We start from the raw sequence: 19,234 nt of genomic DNA, 5'->3' as shown, positions 1-19,234 counted from the left end.
AATGTGGGGTGCAACCAAAAAAGAGAAAGCATATATTTGAAAGTTGGTCAACCAGTTTTGTAGTTTGTAGAAGTGTAGGAATATCAGACACCGAAGAACAAGTTTTCTGTTTGTACCCTGAAATTGGGCATATTTCATGGTTTGGAAAAATTAGGAAGGAAACCAAAGGAAATAACATACAAAATAAAAATTAGAAAATTAAAATGGTCTAAGTATTCTACTTGTAAATTAGAACATTAAATTAAACAAATTGAATTTGCCTCTTAATTGAGGCAAAGTATGATAAAATCTGGAAATTGCATCTGACATTGAACAGAACAAAAAGTAACACATTTATTTTTTTCAGAAAAACCAAGTATGCCTGAACGACTTGGAGTTATAAATGTCACCAAAGACAGTGTTTCACTTGCTTGGTTGAAACCAGAACATGATGGAGGCAGTAGGATCACAAGCTACCTCATTGAAGCCCTTGAGAAAGGCCAGCAAAAGTGGGTTAAATGTGCAGTTGTGAAGACCACACACCACGTCATACATGGTTTGAAAGAAAATGTTGACTATTTCTTCAGAGTATCTGCCGAAAATCAAACTGGCCTAAGTGATCCAAAAGAAATGCTTCTACCAGTAACAGTTAAAGAACAACTTGGTAATTATTATTTATATTATAGTAATGACATTTTGTTAGATGAGCCGCTATAATTTATGTGATTACTTGAAACCGAAAAATGTAAGCCTTTTCCTTCTTAGTAGCATTTTGAGCTTTATGCTTTATTCAGTAAACCAAAATTGATATTTTTAAATTTATTTTCAGAGTCACCTGAAATTGACATGAAGAGCTTTCCACACAATACTGTATATGTTAGAGCTGGATCCAACCTAAAATTTGAAATCCCAATATTGGGCAAGCCACAACCAAAAGTATCTTGGTCCAAAGATGGCGTAAGTGTGAAGTCAACCATGAGATTTAACACTGAAATGACTTCAGAAAGCATGATTGTGAACCTGAAAGAAAGTGTTGCTGGTGACGCTGGTCTATATGACATTACTGCTGCCAACTCCAGTGGAACAACAAAATCATTTGTTAATATTGTAGTGCTTGACAGACCTGGACCTCCAGTGGGCCCTGTAAATATTAGTGATGTTACTGAAGATTGTGTAACACTGAGATGGCAACCACCACCTTATGATGGTGGCAGTCAGGTAACAAATTACATTGTTTTGAAAAGAGAAACAAGCACTGCTGCTTGGTCAGAAGTGTCTTCTACTGCAGCAAGAAGTATAATCAAAGTTATGAAGCTGACTACTGGAGAGGAATACCAGTTCCGCATCAAAGCTGAAAATCGCTTTGGAATCAGCGACCATATTGACTCCAAATGTGTTATAGTCAAATTGCCATACAGTAAGTAACTTATTGAGCAATAACATGAAATTACGCATAGCAAAGAATATCATGATTATTGTTCATTTTATTTATTCACACAATTAATTGTATATCAACTGTATTTTCTAGCAACACCTGGACCTCCATCAACCCCATGGGTAACTAATGTCACCAGAGAGAGTATAACTGTGGGCTGGAATGAGCCAGTTTCTGATGGTGGAAACCAAGTGATTGGATATCATGTAGAAATGAAAGACAGGAACAGCATTTTATGGCAGAAAGTTAACAAGACCATTATCCGTACAACACACTTGAAGGTCACAAATATCAGTGGTGGACTTATCTATGAATTCCGTGTATATGCAGAAAATGCTGCAGGCATTGGCAAAGTCAGCCATCCTTCTGATCAGGTTCTTGCAATTGATCCTTGCGGTATGTATTCACCTAAATTGTCCTTGATTTCTTTTTAATCAAATGTAGAATTGCATTATTGCTCAGATTAAGTCAATACATTTGCATATATGATCGAATAATTACATTTCAATGCACTTTCCTTTCCCAGAAATTCCAACAAACCTACATGTAACAGATATTACAAAGACCTCTGTGTGCCTCAGTTGGCAAAAACCAGCTTATGATGGTGGAAGCAAAATTACTGGCTATATTGTTGAAAAACGTGATTTGCCAAATGGGAGGTGGACAAAGGCCAGCTTTACAAATGTCATTGAGACTCAGTTTAGTGTCTCCGGTTTGACTCAAGATGCGCAGTATGAATTCCGTGTATTTGCAAAGAATGCAATTGGTTCAATAAGCAATCCATCTGAAGTCGTTGGACCTGTAACATGCCATGATACCTATGGTAACTATTTCTTCCTGACAATAATATATCTACATATGAAGAATTATGTTTTGTGATTAACACTTCTATTGATATCACTATCATTAATTTTGATTCATAGGTGCACCTCAGGTTGACTTGCCAATGGAGTACATGGATATAGTCAAATTTAAAGCTGATTCAACCATAAAGCTTAAAGTTGGAATCTCTGGCAAGCCTCTGCCTTCCATTGACTGGTACAAAAATGGTAAAGAACTTGAGACAAGTTCTCAAGTCTTTTTGGAAAGCACAACTGACTCTGCAGCAGTAATAATTAAGGATGCCAGTCGGATCAACAGTGGAAGCTATGAAATCAAGCTTAAAAATCCCATGGGCTCAACATCAGGAACAATCAGACTACTAGTACTCGGTATGTAGATGTATTGTGTGCTGATAAATTGAAGGCTTTTTTTCCCAACTGTACATTTTTCAGAAATTACTTGACATATTTCCTTTGTTTCATAGACAAACCTGGACCCCCAGCTGGGCCTATAGAATTCAAAACTGTTACAGCTGAGAAGATCACAATTATGTGGGCTGCTCCAACAGATGATGGTGGTGCACCGGTCACCCACTACATTGTTGAAAAACGTGAGACAAGTCGAGTTGTATGGTCTCTCATTTCAGAAAAGTTAGAACATTCCATCATTACAATACGAAATATCATTAAAGGCAATGAATATGTGTTCCGTGTTCGAGGTGTCAACAAGTATGGTGTTGGTGATCCACTAGAATCTGATGCTGTCATTGCTAAGAATGCATTTGGTAAGATAACAACACCATTTTTTCATTGAATGCTCTTCTTCATTGCCACATAAAGGTTAATTTTGAGACTTCTGTTTTCAATAGTTACACCTGGTCAGCCAACCAGGCCTGATGCTGTCAAGATAACGAAAGAGACAATGACTGTCACTTGGAAGAGGCCCACTGTTGATGGTGGCAGTGAAATCAGTGGCTATATTTTGGAAAGACGTGAGAAAAAGAGTCTGCGATGGTTTAAGGTCCTTAAGGAATCTACTCGTGACACAAGGCAAAAGGTTTCTGGCCTTACAGAAGGAAATGAGTATCAGTACCGTGTGTGTGCACTTAATGCAGCAGGAGCAGGCCCATTCTCCGATTCTTCTGATTTCTATAAAGCTGCTGATCCAATTGGTATGTAAAAGTAATATGAAACATATTGAAAATTTGTAAATATTAAGTAATTGGCAGCAATGCTTTACATGTTCATATATTCAAATATTCATTTTATTTTGCAGATCAACCTGGCCAACCAACTAAACTGAAGATTGTGGACAGTACTAAATCTTCTATCACTCTTGGCTGGACCAAACCTGTCTACGATGGAGGAAGCGTAATTACAAGCTACATAGTCGAAATGAGGGAAGCTGATGAAGAGCAGTGGATAGTAGTTACTACTAAGGGTGAAGTCAGAACCACAGAATATGTTGTGTCCCATTTAAAACATGGTGTAAACTACTACTTCCGTGTCAGTGCTGTTAATATTGCTGGGCATGGAGAACCAATTGAAATGGCAGAACCTGTACAGGCTAAAGACATACTTGGTAAGTCTATGATATTTAGAATGCATTGAACATCTATCTATCTATATATATATATATATATATATATATATATAGTATATACAGTACATACATAAAGAATATTTCCTAATATATGAACATTTATATTCTGCAGAAGAGCCAGAGATCGATCTTGATGTTGCACTCAGAACTTCTATAACAGTGAAAACAGGTGAAGATGTAGAAATTATGATACCTTTCAAAGGCCGCCCTACTCCAAATGTCACCTGGAGAAAGGGTGAGAAAAATATAAATGCTGATGAAAGATATGTCATCCATAGTACCGAGTCATCTACAGTTCTCACTATTCCTGAGGTCAGCCGTGAAGATACCAGCAAGTATATTTTGACAATTGAAAATGGTGTTGGAGAACCCAAATCAACATTTGTAAATGTAAAAGTCCTTGATTCTCCTGGACCTTGTCAGAAATTACATATTAAACATGTAACCAGAAGCACTGTCACATTAGTTTGGGAGCCACCTCTTATTAATGGTGGTGCTGAAATTACCAATTATGTCATTGAAAAGAGAGATGCAACAAAGAGAGCCTGGTCAAGTGTCACAACTAAATGTTCCAGCACAATATTCAAGATTACCAACTTGTCAGAAAAGAGCTCATTCTTTTTCCGAGTACTAGCAGAGAATGAAAATGGATTGGGTGAGCCATGTGAGACTTCAGAAGCAGTGAAAGCCACTGAAGTACCAGGACCAATCAAAGATCTTGCGATGAAAGACTCAACAAAGTCTTCTGTTGTGTTGGAATGGAACAAACCTGACTATGATGGAGGTAGTATAATTACAGAATACCTAATTGAAAAGAAATTAAAAGAAGAACAAGAATGGTCACATGCTGGAACTTGCAAGGTCTGTACATTTGAAATTACCAAATTAAAGGAATTAGCAGAAATGGAATTCCAGGTGTTCGCTAAAAATGAAAAGGGATTAAGTGATGGTGTTATTAGTGGACATATCACTGTGAAAGATTATGTCATTACACCTGAAGCAGACTTATCTGACATACCAGGAGGACAAATTAGCGTAAGAATTGGACACAACGTACACGTTGAACTGCCCTACAAGGGTAAACCACGACCAAGTATCAAGTGGCAGAAAGACAACATTCTGTTAAAAGAAAGTGAACAAATCCGGTACAAGAAAACAGAAAGCAAAGCCAGTTTAAGTATTAAAAATATAAAGAAAGAACATGGTGGGAAGTACACCTTAATCCTTGATAATGCAATTTCCAGAAAGTCATACAGCTTCACTATAATTACGCTAGGTCCTCCATCAAAGCCTAAAGGACCAATTAGATTTGATGAAATCAGATCTGAAAGTGTCATAATATCATGGGATGCTCCTGAAGATGATGGAGGAAGTGAGATTACTTCCTACAGTGTTGAAAAACGTGAAACTTCGCAAACCAATTGGAAACTGGTTTGTTCTAGTGTGGCCAGAAAAACCTTAAAGGTCACCAAACTGATTAAAGATTTAGAGTATCAATTTAGAATTTGTGCTGAAAATAGATATGGAGTAAGTCAGCCACTTATGTCAATGGCTGTTGTGGCAAAACATCAATTCAGACTTCCTGGACCACCTGGAAAACCTGTTGTATACAATATTACCTGTGATGGTATGACAATCTCATGGGATGCACCAGTATATGATGGAGGTTCAGAAGTCACTGGTTATCATGTTGAGAAGAAAGAAAGAAACAGCATCTTATGGCAAAAAGCCAATACAATGCCAATTCCTGGCAGAGATTACAGAATTTTAGGACTTCTTGAGGGCCTGGACTATCAGTTCCGAGTTTATTCTGAAAACAGTGTTGGATTGAGCCCCGTCAGTGAGCCAAGCAAATTCACTTTGGCTGTCTCACCAGTTGGTAAGTAACTTATTCCTGAAAAGTATAATACTGAAGTCATCTTTGTGTTTACTTCTATTTCCATCAAAGCATAAAAGCTAATATTGACTATCCTAACTTCATCAGATCCACCTGGTATGCCAGATTATATTGATGTGACAAGAGAAACTGTAACACTTAAGTGGGACCCACCACAACATGATGGTGGAAGCAAGATTGTGGCTTACAGTGTTGAAAAGCGACAAGGAGGTGGGCGTTGGCTGCGATGCAACTTTATTGATATTATTGAATGCCAGTATACAGTATCAGGTCTTAGTCCTGGTGATCGTTATGAATTCCGTATAATTGCTAGGAATGCAGTTGGAACAGTCAGTCCACCTTCTCAATCATCAGGAAACATCATGACAAGAGATGAAAGCAGTAAGTACCAAAAAAAAGAAGCTAACTATGTATATGTGGTATTGTAGATAATTATTATTTCTTTGAAGTTTTAACTTAGTAATTACTCAATACTTTCTTTTACAGTTCCACCATCAATTGAATTTGGTGCTGAACACTTTGAAGGCATGACTGTAAAAGCTGGTGAGAGTATTCGGCTCAAGGTGCACATTAAAGGCCGTCCCTTGCCACAGGTTACCTGGTATAAAGATGGAAAGGAAATTGACAAGAAATTGATGTTAGATATCACAAATGTTATTGGGTCTAGTTCTGTCTTTGTTAGAGACAGCAATCGAGATCATCGCGGTATATATACTGTGGAAGCCAAGAATGCTTCAGGCACCAAGACAGCTGATATTCATGTCAGAGTTCAAGGTATTTGGAGGAAATTAATAGCTCACAAACCTACTTTAATTTTTCAATTCCTTGTTTACTTTTCTCATTAGTATGATTATTTTAGTTCTTGTTACATCACTTTCATGTCCCTAACAGTTCTAATTTTATTTAGATACTCCTGGACCACCAGTTGGACCTGTTCGATTTACCAACGTTACTGGCGAGAAACTTACGTTGTGGTGGATTCCTCCAGAAAATGATGGCTGTGCTGTTGTTAGTCATTATGTGATTGAGAAACGAGAGACCAGTCGACTTGCATGGGCTTTAGTCAGTGATACATGTGAAGCCTGCTCATACACTGTCACCAAACTGATTAAGGGAAATGAGTACCAGTTCCGTATCTCAGCTGCCAATAAATTTGGTACTGGCAGACCAATAGATTCAGAGCCAGTTATTGCACAGATACCATACAGTACGTGTGTTTGACAATTTACAATTTATAGTTAAGAATTTGCCCTATATTTTTGTCAGAATTTTACTGGTTCTAATTTGTCAATTAGTCCTAATAGATAACTGTTTTTTGTTTCACAGCTGTACCTGATGAACCTGGTACTCCAGAATCAACCAATGTTTCAGGAGAAACTATCACACTTACTTGGTCAAGGCCAAGATCAGATGGAGGAAATGAAATTAACCACTACATTCTTGAACGGCGCGAGAAGAAGAGTATGCGTTGGGTAAAGGTTTCTAGCAAAAGACCCATTATTGAAACCAGATTCAAAGTACCTAATCTCACAGAAGGGAATGAATATGAATTCCGTGTTATGGCTGAAAATAATGCTGGAGTCGGTCCCCCCAGTGGTATTTCCAGACTTATTAAATGTAGAGAACCAGTTAACCCACCAGGTGCTCCTACAGTTGTCAGAGTCACAGACACAACAAAAACATCCGTAAGTTTGGAATGGACTCAGCCTGTCTTTGATGGTGGCATGGAAATTATTGGCTATATAATCGAAATGTGCAAGTCTAGTCTTGAAGATTGGCGTAAAGTCAACATAGAAGCATGTGTCAACACCAAATACACAGTTACTGACTTGGAACCTGGTGAGGAATATAAATTCCGTGTCTGTGCTGTTAATGGTGCAGGAAAAGGAGACAGCTGCGAAGTATCTGCTCCAGTACAAGCTACAGATAGGTTAACGTCACCAGAAATTGATATTGATGCCAGTTTCAAACAAATACACATTGTTAGAGCTGGTGGTACAATTCAGCTTCATGTTGTCTTCCAAGGCAGACCAGTTCCTGTTGCCACTTGGAAAAAAGCAGATTCTTCAATTGGACCACATGTTCACATTAATACAACAAACACAAGCAGCATATTAATAGTGGAGAACTGCAATAGGTATGATGCTGGAAAATATACTCTTACTCTGGAAAACAACAGCGGCAGCAAATCTATTACGTTCAATGTTAAGGTACAAGACACTCCTGGCCCACCAGGACCAATTACCTTCAAAGATGTTACGAGAGGTTCTATTACATTAATGTGGGATGCTCCCGTTCATGATGGAGGTTCCCGAGTTCATCATTATGTCGTGGAGAAGCGTGAAGCCAGTAGGCGTAGCTGGCAAGAAATTAGTGGAAAGTGTACTCGGCAGATTTTCAGGGCACAAGAACTTGCAGAAAGATTGCCATACTTCTTCCGTGTGATGGCAGAAAATGAATTTGGCCTTGGTGAACCATATGAAATGACAGAGCCTATAGTAGCCACTGAGGAGCCAGCACCACCTAAGAGACTAGATATCGTTGACACAGGCAGAACCTCTGCTGTCTTGGCTTGGTTGAAACCAGAGCATGATGGTGGCAGTCATATTACTGGTTATCTAGTGGAGATGAAGAAAAAGGGTTCAGATCACTGGACTGAAGATGGTCAAACCAAAAACCTTACTCTTACAGTTGATGGACTTGTTGAAAACACAGAGTATGAGTTCCGTGTCCGAGCAAAGAATGATGCTGGCTACAGTGAACCAAGGGAGGCATTTTCATCTGTTATTATTAAAGAACCACAAATTGAGCCTAAAGCAGATTTATCTGGAATCACCAATCAAATGATCACCTGCAAAACAGGAAGTGCCTTTACTATAGATGTGCCTATTAGTGGACGTCCGGCTCCTAAGGTAATGTGGAAACTTGAGGAGATGAGACTTAAGGAAACTGATAGAGTCAGTATCAAAACCACAAAAGAGAGAACCACACTAAGTGTGAAGGACACTATGAGAGGTGACTCTGGCAAATATTATTTAACACTTGAAAACACAGCAGGAGTCAAGACATTTTCTGTAACTGTTAATGTTATTGGTCGACCAGGCCCAGTTACTGGTCCCATAGACATCTCATCCGTTTCTGCAGAGTCATGTGTATTGTCATGGACAGAGCCTGAAGATGATGGTGGTTCTGAAATTACCAACTACATTGTAGAAAAGCGTGAGTCTGGTACTACTGCCTGGCAGCTTATCAATTCTAGTGTAAAACGTACTCAGATTAAAGTTACTCACTTGGCAAAGTACATGGAATACAGCTTCCGAGTCTGTTCGGAGAACAGATTTGGTGTCAGCAAACCATTGGAGTCAGCACCTGTGGTTGCTGAACATCCATTTGGTAAGTGAAAAGATACAATCTATTATTTTATATTGCATATATCTAAACATACACCCAAAGAATGAAATCTGAAAAAACTTGCTAATTGTGTTTTTTGTATATAATGTAGTTCCACCAAGCCCACCAACCAGGCCAGAAGTATGTTTTGTGTCTGCCAGTGCTATGTCTATTCGATGGGAAGAACCATACCATGATGGTGGCAGCAAAGTTACAGGGTATTGGATTGAAAAGAAAGAACGTAACAGCATTCTCTGGGTGAAAGAAAACAAAATACCATGTATTGATTGCCATTACAAAATATCTACTCTAGTAGAAGGCTTGGAATACCAATTTAGAGTTTATGCAATGAATACAGCTGGCTTGAGCAAAGCTAGTGAAGCTTCTAGACTAGTAATGGCTCAGAATCCTGTTGGTAAGTACATTCATAAGTGTAAGAAAAGAGATTATGTTTTGCAATTACACTTCTCTATATTTGCAAATAGCTGCAACTTGAAATTTAAGTTTACTTTTGTTTGTATTTATAAAGATCCTCCAGGTCAACCAGAGGTAACAGATGTTGATAGGGCTTCAGTTTCAATAAAATGGAGTGTACCAACGTATGATGGTGGAAGTAAAATTGTTGGATACATCGTGGAACGTAAACCTTATAGTGAAACTGGAGATGGTCGCTGGCTTAAGTGCAACTACACCTCTATCTCAGACACCTTCTACACTATTACAGGACTTAGTGACTCAGAGGTCTATGAATTCCGTGTTTTAGCCAAGAATGCGGGTGGAGTAATTAGTCAACCATCTGAATCTACTGGAGCTGTCACTTGTAAAGATGAATATGGTATGCTAAAATCAGAAATACATCATACACCTATTAATGGTTTGAATTTCCTTATGTAACAAAAGAAGTCTCTTTTAAAGGTTACTTATTAGGTTTTATTTGTATTTACAGTACCACCCAAGGCTGAACTAGATAGCAGGCTACTTGGAGACATGATTACTATAAGAGCTGGATCAGACCTGGTACTTGATGCTTTTGTTGGTGGGAAACCTGACCCTATGGTCTATTGGTCAAAGGGAGACAAAGAACTGGAGCTTTGTGAAAAGATCTCTCTGCAGTACACTAACAAGCGTGCTGTTGCCATTATCAAGTTCTGTGACAGAAACGACACAGGAAGATATACACTAACTGTGAGAAATCCAAGTGGAACTAAGACTGTATCTGTAAATGTTAAAGTGCTAGGTAAGTTTCCTGTTTAAAAAATACAATAAATACTTTTGGAAATGTACTTCAAATAGGAAGTTATTTTCAGGTTATCTTGTGTTTTAACTTTGTTTCAAATTCTCTTTAGATTCACCTGGACCATGTGATGGTTCACTTACCATCAGCAGATTAACAGAAGAGAAATGCACTTTGTCATGGAATATGCCTAAGGAAGATGGTGGAGCAGAGATCACACACTATATTGTAGAAAAGCGTGAGACTAGCAGACTTAACTGGGTAATCGTTGAAGCTGAGTGCAGCACTCTTTCCACTGTTGTTACAAAACTTATAAAGAACAATGAATACATTTTTAGAGTAAGAGCCGTTAACAAGTATGGACCTGGTGTGCCACGGGAGTCTGAACCTGCAGTAGCCAGAAACTCATTCAGTGAGTGCTATGTAATAAGTTTCTTTCATATTTGCAAAGTGTTATTATTCATCTTAGTAATGCAATAGCAAAAATATTACTGAAATCTAATGCACTTCAATTTGTTGTAAACAGTAATTCCATCACCACCTGGTGAACCAGAGGTTGTTGCGATTGGAAAAGAGCATATCATCATCCAGTGGTTGAAACCGGAAACTGATGGTGGAGCTGAAATTAGTAACTATCTTGTGGATAAGCGTGAAAAACGAAGTGTGCGCTGGACTCGAGTCAACAAAGACTTTACTATTTACGATACCAGACTCAAAGTTACAAATCTAATGGAGAGTTGTGAGTACCAGTTCCGTGTTACAGCAGTAAATGCAGCTGGTAATAGTGAGCCCAGTGAATCGTCAAGTTATATCCTATGCAAAGAACCAACATGTAAGCATTAGATTTTTAATTAATTCTTTAAATTTCTTTTAATTGAGAATCTATACAATACTTATGAGCTTTATCTATTTAAATTAAATGACAGATACACCTGCAGCATCTTCAGCGCCAAGAGTTGTGGATACAACCAAACGCAGCATCAGCCTAGCATGGACAAAACCCATGTATGATGGTGGTTCCAACATTATTGGCTATGTTCTTGAAATGAAAGAGGAAGGCGTGGAACAGTGGTACAGAGCACATAGTACAGCCAACTTAAGAAATACTGAATATACAATTACAGGTCTTACAACTAACAGGAAGTACTATTTCAGAGTTGCTTCTGTCAATATTAATGGAATGAGTGAATTCAGTGAGTCATCTGCTGAAATTGAAGCAGTAGAAAGAATAGGTAAGTAGAATTATACAGGCAATTCATGTGGTTTTGCAATTTTTTTACACATTTCCTGCAAGATATCTAATGTTGGAATAAAGTGTGCATATCTGTTACTGAAAATATATTAGCATTAAATTATAACTAAAAAGCAATCCAAAACTTAAACCTTATAATCCTGAGAAATATCATCAGTAACATTTTCATTATTGATAACTTCTTGAAGATTTTATCCTTTGAATAATTTGTTTTTCATCTCTTTTGCACTTGTGCATTTTATTTTTCTAGAAATGCCTGACCTTGAGCTTGCAGATGATCTCAAAAAGACTGTCACTGTTAGAGCTGGTGGCTCACTCCGCTTAATGGTTTCAGTAGCAGGTAGACCCACTCCAATGCTAACCTGGAGTAAACCTGGTGTTGATCTTCACCAACGTGGTATTATTGATACAACAGATTCTTACACACTGCTAGTAGTTGACAAGGTGAATCGCTATGATGCTGGAAAATACACCATTGAAGCTGAAAATCCCTCAGGCAAAAAGTCAGCAACTGTAGTTGTCAAAGTATATGGTATGTGGAAAAACAATATTTTTAATCTTTTGTTCCTGTAATCACCTTAGACATTTTAAAGCATTAAAACAAATGGTTAGAAACTAAAATATCTGCTTTATTCTCAGATACGCCTGGCCCACCTAGTGCTGTTAATGTGAAGGAAGTATCAAAGGATTCTGTGGTTATCACATGGGATGTTCCAACAATTGATGGTGGAGCTCCGGTCAACAATTACATAATCGAGAGACGTGAAGCTGCTATGAGAGCATTCAAGACAGTGACTGTTAAATGCAGCAAGACAATTTATAGAATTTGTGGACTTACTGAGGGAACAATGTATTATTTCAGAGTTTTGCCAGAGAATATGTATGGTATAGGTGAGCCGTGTGAAACTGCTGATACAGTCCTCGTCTCAGAAGTTCCTATGGTTCCACAGAAATTGGATGTAATTGATGTCACAAAATCTACAGTCACACTAGCCTGGGAAAAACCACTACATGATGGAGGCTGCAAACTAACTGGTTATGTTATTGAAGCGTGCAAGGCTGGTACAGAAAGGTGGATGAAAGTTGCAACTGTTAAACACACAGTCTTGGAACATACTATAATCTCTCTAAATGAGTCTGAACAGTACCTGTTCAGAGTTAGAGCCCAGAATGAAAAAGGTGTCAGTGAACCAAGAGAAATTATAACAGCCATCACTGTACAAGATCAGAGAGGTATGTGTAGTTTCAAAATGAATTTTGATTTTTTAAAAATTTATTCTTTCATGGGATGTGGCATCGCTGGCAAGGCCAGCGTTTATTGCCCATCTCTAAATGCCTTTGAACTGAGTGGCTTGTGAGGTCACTTCAAAGGGCCGTTAAAAGTCAACCATATTGCTGTGGGTCTGGACTCATTTGTACACCATTCCAGGTAAGGATGGCAGATTTCTTTCCCTAAAGGACATTAGTGAACCAGATTACAATAATCAATGATAGTTTCATGGTCAGTATCACTGAGACCAGCTTTCAATTCCAGATTTATTAATTGAATTCAAAAACTTTCATCAGCTATCACGATAGGATTTGAACCCCTGTCCCCAGAGAATTAGCCTGGGCCTCTGGATTACTACTAGTCCAGTGACATTACCACTGCGCTATCATCTCTCCTTTATATAGTAGTTAAAAATAACTGATGTGCACTTAAACTAATATGCAATGATATATTATGAATGGAACAATGGTTTTACTAAAAAATGTTTTATTCTATTTCTTTTCTAACAGTGATACCAAAGATTGATTTGGCAGGCATACCTCAAAAGACTGTCACTGTACATGCTGGCAGACCAATTGAACTATCTATTCCAATTAGTGGCCGTCCACCTCCTGCTATTTCATGGTATTTTGAGGGAACAAAACTAAAAGAAAGCGATCGAACCAAAATGGAAAGAATTGCCAAGGTAGCTCAGCTTACCGTACGTGAAACCACCATAGATGACACTGGAGACTACGTGCTTGAGCTAAAAAATGCTGCTGGATCTGCTACTGAATCCATTAAAGTGATCATTCTTGGTAAGTCTTTCACACAAACCATAACGGAAATACATCTATACCAGAGTACTATCCATGGTGCAATAATCATTTTTCAAGTCTTAGATAATCATCACTTATACAAATGTACTATTATTGTCTGTGGTGCTATGATCATTTTTCAAGTGTTAGGTATTGTATTAATTTATTTTCAGATAAACCAGGACCACCTGCAGGCTCGATTCGAATTGATGAAATTGATGCCACCACTGTCACCATCAGTTGGGAGCCCCCAGAGAAAGAGGGTGGTGCTGCAATCAGTGGTTATGTGGTGGAGCAACGTGATGCTCATCGCCCAGGCTGGCTTCCAGTGTCTGAATCTGTTACTAGGAATACATTCAAGTTTACTAGGTTAACTGAAGGCACTGAATATGTCTTCCGTGTCGCTGCCACAAACCGCTTTGGTATTGGATCATTTTTACAGTCTAGCATTGTGGAATGCAAGAGTGCCATCAGTAAGTGCAATACTAAAGTATTTTACTGGTAATTAAAAATTCATGGTATTAACTTGTAGATTGTTTTATGTAAAAACCATACTATGACTTTACAGTCTATTGATTGTGGTAATTATAATGGACTACAATTGCAGAAATGAGGATAATTCAACAGTGATTAGACTCAGTAATTAGACGAATGTTCAGACATGCTAACCCTCACAAATGTATCATGAGAGATGCAATTTCTATCCAAAATTAATTCTATTTTACAATCTTGCAAGAGGGCTCTGAAATCTTGGCCCAGATCATCTGTTCCCTGGAGGGTTGTACCCTGGAGATACCCCAGAAGATGTGCTGGTGCAGGAGGGGCAAGGACTGCATGGGAATTGCCTGGGAAGTTTAAACTTCTGTTGGCCAACTACCCTGCACCTGGAACCATCCGATACTCCAATTTAAATTGGAGATTTTGGCTGCTTCTGACTCACTTAGCAGAACAGTTACCCAGGAAAAATTAAGTATTAAAACCACTTCCAACTCCTGAGTAACTATAATACTGACCCCCAACTCCCCCCACACACAACCCGAACCCCCACTGGATGCCCCGATAACCCTCTCACCCCCCGACTGACCCCCACCACCACCACCACCACTACCCCCCCCAATTACCCGCCCTACCCCCAAACACCTCCCTGACCCCCCCAATCCTCCCAATTATCGCCCCACTCCCTTCTACTGCCCCGACAATTCCCCACCCTCCAACAACTACCCAACCACCTTCACCACCCTCTCTATTCCCGCGACTACCCCACACCTCCCCACCTTCCCACTACTCTCATCCTGGAACTCGACCCCCGACCACACAACTGACCATCCGAACACCCCCACACACTTATCTCCTTTCCTGTCAATGATGGGACCTTTAAACTTACCTGGTATACAGCAGCTAGTGCTGTAAAAAAGGGGCGTGTCTTCACATCCCTGACTAACTCCTTCTGCACAGAAAGGCCTTTTTTCTCACCAGGCCTGGGTCAGAAGTCTTGAGTAAGAAATATGCAGCTCCACACTTCGGTAAGTCTGTGTAAGTTCTGGGCCGATGTTTCTGTCCCGTGTTGCATGCTGTTGCTTGTGTGGCAGCCAGGACACAACACTGCTGAAAGGCTCATGGTGGGGACAGGAAGATTTCATCAGTGATAAAGCCAGTCACGCGCATCTATTCTGCTCTTGAGAATCCCCCCTCTCTAGACTTTTTTCCATAATAAAATTCTTCTCAAAATTTATCTCTTCAACCAAATTTTCCATCCCAATTCCTAGCTTGCCGTTCATTTTCCTGTTGCAATCTGTAAACCATCTTAAGGTTGTTTTTCTACCTTAAAGACAAAATAGAAATTTAAGTTGTCATTTTCCACCCCAGGTTAAACCAGAAGGAAATCTTTATATAATCCACTAGCTTATTAGGAACTGAATACAATCACAGTGAGAGTTCACTAGACTTTCCACCGCGTTTCAAGCCTCCCGTGTATGTAACTTAGCCCCATTGATGAATGGTTTAAAACCTGCACAAACGCAACATCAGTATTCGTTCAGTAAGAGCCCCATGAGGTACTCTGTGGAAGGTCAAGAAGCTCCCATGTTCATCCACTGTTCTGTGCTAAGCCAACCTCAGTTGGGCCTGCACTACATAGCTTTGGTTGTCTCCCTGTGAAAGTTAACAGAATTTTTAAAAATGGGTCAAGGGTGGTAACTTTGAGCTAGAAATTATCAGGGAGAATTTCCACACTGATCCTGCGAGCATGAAGTGTCTAAACCTTCCACACAGCTGTAAATGCAGGTTGCATCACGTTACATCTAGTTGTTACAATAGAGACCGACAACTTTTAAAAAGAAATTTGAACTTCCAGTTAATAGCTGAAAGGATGACAGGACAAGATTTCATGTTTTTAAGATGTTTACGAAAGACTATAAAAGCATTATTGACTAAACACTATATTTGTAGGAAACCTATGCTCTAAACCACAGAAAAGAATACCCCCCCTTCTTATTTTTAGCACAACCGAGAAAACACATGTCACAGGTATACAGTATGTTACACTGTCCTTTGAATGCTCCCAGGATCAGTCCAAAATGATTCTTAGCTCCCAAAGGTTTAATTCTGTTTTTTACTTTTCTCAGCCTGCTAACCTCGAATCCCAGAACTGTCCTACACAGTGAGAGTATTACTGGTGCAAGCTAGGCAAATCTTCTAGCTTCATTTTAACACTTCACAAGTATGGTCTTTGAGCTCAAGCTTCCACCCGCATGGCAGCACGGTGAAACATAGAGAATTTCAGCCTCTGGCTGCTCTGTCTCACGGGCCCTGACAGACTAACCTGAATTTGATACTCAGTGATATTTTAGGAAAGCCTGTAATCCAAAAACACAGTGGCTTCCTCTGTACCCTTCCATCTCAAAGCCCAACATGGCAACCTGATTTACATGGACCTTGTATCCAGGTAGAGATGCTGATTAGCTATCATTGTGATCCCAACTCTGTTTAATTTTGAATGTAAGTGTACAATTTAAAGGACAACTGTTTACAACCTGACATTCTCAATTCTTTTCTGGGACGTTGCTGACTCTCAGAATACACGCTGTTAGCACACAGGTTGCTGCCATTGTCTCCAAGTGTGAACAGCTTGCACCTTCTTCCTCGTAAAACAATCCGGACCCCCTTTAATCTCTAACCATCAAGCCACACAGGCTTCCTATCAGGCAGACTTCAGGACAGGTCACATAACTCCCTTCATTTTACCTTAAATTAAAGACAAAACAAAACAATCTTATAAACCTCATAATTGTAAGAGTCTACAGTACAGAAATGGACCATTCAGCAGAGCTGAATTTTTCCATCGTGAATTGTGATTGCGATCTGAAATGCCATTCCTGAAAGGGTGATTGAAGCAGCTGCAATAGTAAACTTTAAAATGAAATTAGATAAATATACAAAGGAAAAAGAAAATACAGGGCTACGGGGAAAAGCAGGGGATAACTCTATCAGCACAATAGGCTACATGGTTGTCTCCTGTGCTGTATCATACTATTGTGGTGGGAGGGTGGATCCATCTTTAATATGTACTGGGATAACATTTCTTTTAAGTTTTTTGGAAAGCAATTTGAGATGCAGGAATTTTTCAACCCATGGCTAATTATAAATTAAATAAGCCACTAATGATTTTTATAAACTAAATGACAATCTATGTTGGTTTATGTTTGAAAAGAAAGCTACTCTTGATCTCTATACCAAATCTCCTGATTTTTAAGAGATTTTCTCTTGATTTCTGAAATGGTGGGGTTGGTTACCTAAAATGCTTCTTGGCTGTTAAGAGGATTCTTTCTTGAACCAAAAGAACCAATGGAATTCTTCAAAATCATAATCATTGATACTCCGTTATACTTCTAAAATTATTTTTAAAAATCAATTCCCTATGGATCACTAAATGATATTATACAAGATAAAGCACATGCATCCTTTTTCCCCAACAGATGTGCCTGCACCCCCTGGTACCCCTCATGTATTTGATGTCTGTCGTGATGGTATGACAATTACTTGGGAACCACCAATTGAAGATGGAGGTTCACCAATTAGTGGATACATCATTGAACGAAAAGAACTAAAAGCAGATCGATGGGTGAGAACCAACAAAGTACTTGTGACCATGACACGATATCGTTCCACTGGTCTTATAGAAGGATTAGAATATGAACATCGCGTGACAGCCGTGAATGCAAGAGGTGATAGCAAACCAAGCAGACCTTCCAAATCAGCAGTTGCCATGGACCCAATAGGTAATGTGATACAATGTAAAAGCTTAACAAACAGATTTTCATATTTAAAAATTATTTCCACAAATTCAATTTACTGTCTTCTGTTTTGTTAAAATATTAATAATCTACTTAATAATACTTATGGAAGATTATCATCTTTACCAAGAATGAAAGAACACCAGTGGCACTGTTGCTACTTTTGACGTGTGTAACCATTAATTCTTAATTCTAAATATTAGTAAAATTCTAAAGCACTTTATTGAGTATACTGTATCAATTATGTTTTTGAATTATATTATCACAGCTATAATTTCCCCTGTTATTAAAATTGGTAAAGTACAGTGGTTATATGTAAATTGACTTCTTAAATTAAAGTGCTTCAAATGTTTGGAATAATTAATCAAGCAAGTTAATGGAGAAAAAAGCATTGAAGTGATTCAAAGTTCGTATACCGCTATGTTAATGCCCTAGAGGGATGAACTTGTACAGGTTACTTCTCACTCCTGTGACTTCCCTTATGAATAGTCAGTTAAGTTGTAATAAGCATTATAGAATGCACATACATGTCATTTGGACAAAAGGCCACCTTTATAAGTGAGTAGCACCTGCAATATAACCGTTAAATGGAAAATACCTAGCTGTTTCCATTGATTTGAGGAAAGAAAAATGTGATTTCATTACCAACCAGCATTTAATGAAAATTTGCACTACAAGCTACATTATATATATCGATACTGTAATACAATTTGAACTTCTATTTATTGCACATTAACGTATCAGTTAATAATATGCAATATAATTTAGGGCAAGATGCATACAAAATCTGAACAAATTTAAAATGAACTGTGTAAACTATATCTTCCAGTAATTACACCCTGCTTAATATTTTTCCTTTCTGTCCTTTGTTTTTTTCTGTTGACCTTCTGCTTTCTTCTGAAGGCATTAGATTGGACCATCAGGCAGGGTGGAGTCAATCAAAGGAAATTGGACAGGAAGGCCTACCACCATATTTCCAACCCTACTTGTGCTGCTTTTGATTTTCCTCCACCCAGGTTGGGAAAGCAGCTGATCATCCCTTCGCTCTCCCAGGGTGGAGATATTTCCCTGCCCTTTTACACTACCGCTAACCTTAGGAATCACCAGAATTGGGCAGTAGACTCTATGATAATAATGGAAGTCACATTTGAAGAGAGAGAGGGCCAAGTAATGGGCATCTCTCTCTTCTGCCTCCGCTCTAAGAGACCTAAAATTATATTGTTCAGATTTCCTTCATAGTATTTATGGATTCGCTGTTCTCTAT

The 19,234-nt window shown here is 38.7% G+C and overlaps 1 protein-coding gene across 1 annotated transcript in view; it reads left to right on the top strand.

The window, feature by feature from the left end:
* The window catches only part of ttn.1 (titin, tandem duplicate 1), a 685,821-nt gene that overhangs the window by 653,305 nt on the left and 13,282 nt on the right, over positions 1-19,234 (top strand). Inside the window, exons 273-296 of the mRNA XM_041201521.1 lie at positions 347-643; positions 809-1,396; positions 1,508-1,810; positions 1,941-2,237; positions 2,338-2,625; positions 2,721-3,020; positions 3,105-3,407; positions 3,512-3,817; positions 3,951-5,717; positions 5,823-6,116; positions 6,222-6,509; positions 6,643-6,942; positions 7,062-9,128; positions 9,238-9,540; positions 9,655-9,960; positions 10,072-10,362; positions 10,472-10,771; positions 10,886-11,191; positions 11,286-11,591; positions 11,862-12,143; positions 12,251-12,844; positions 13,391-13,678; positions 13,852-14,151; positions 17,653-17,955. Coding sequence (XP_041057455.1) covers positions 347-643; positions 809-1,396; positions 1,508-1,810; positions 1,941-2,237; positions 2,338-2,625; positions 2,721-3,020; positions 3,105-3,407; positions 3,512-3,817; positions 3,951-5,717; positions 5,823-6,116; positions 6,222-6,509; positions 6,643-6,942; positions 7,062-9,128; positions 9,238-9,540; positions 9,655-9,960; positions 10,072-10,362; positions 10,472-10,771; positions 10,886-11,191; positions 11,286-11,591; positions 11,862-12,143; positions 12,251-12,844; positions 13,391-13,678; positions 13,852-14,151; positions 17,653-17,955 — 10,977 coding nt within the window. The remainder of the gene's footprint in view (positions 1-346; positions 644-808; positions 1,397-1,507; positions 1,811-1,940; positions 2,238-2,337; positions 2,626-2,720; positions 3,021-3,104; positions 3,408-3,511; positions 3,818-3,950; positions 5,718-5,822; positions 6,117-6,221; positions 6,510-6,642; positions 6,943-7,061; positions 9,129-9,237; positions 9,541-9,654; positions 9,961-10,071; positions 10,363-10,471; positions 10,772-10,885; positions 11,192-11,285; positions 11,592-11,861; positions 12,144-12,250; positions 12,845-13,390; positions 13,679-13,851; positions 14,152-17,652; positions 17,956-19,234) is intronic.

Source organism: Carcharodon carcharias, chromosome 12, assembly GCF_017639515.1.
Source record: "Carcharodon carcharias isolate sCarCar2 chromosome 12, sCarCar2.pri, whole genome shotgun sequence".
Lineage (NCBI taxonomy): Eukaryota > Metazoa > Chordata > Chondrichthyes > Lamniformes > Lamnidae > Carcharodon > Carcharodon carcharias.
The sequence above is the reverse complement of the archived record's forward strand: the minus strand, read 5'-3'. Positions and strand labels throughout refer to the sequence as shown.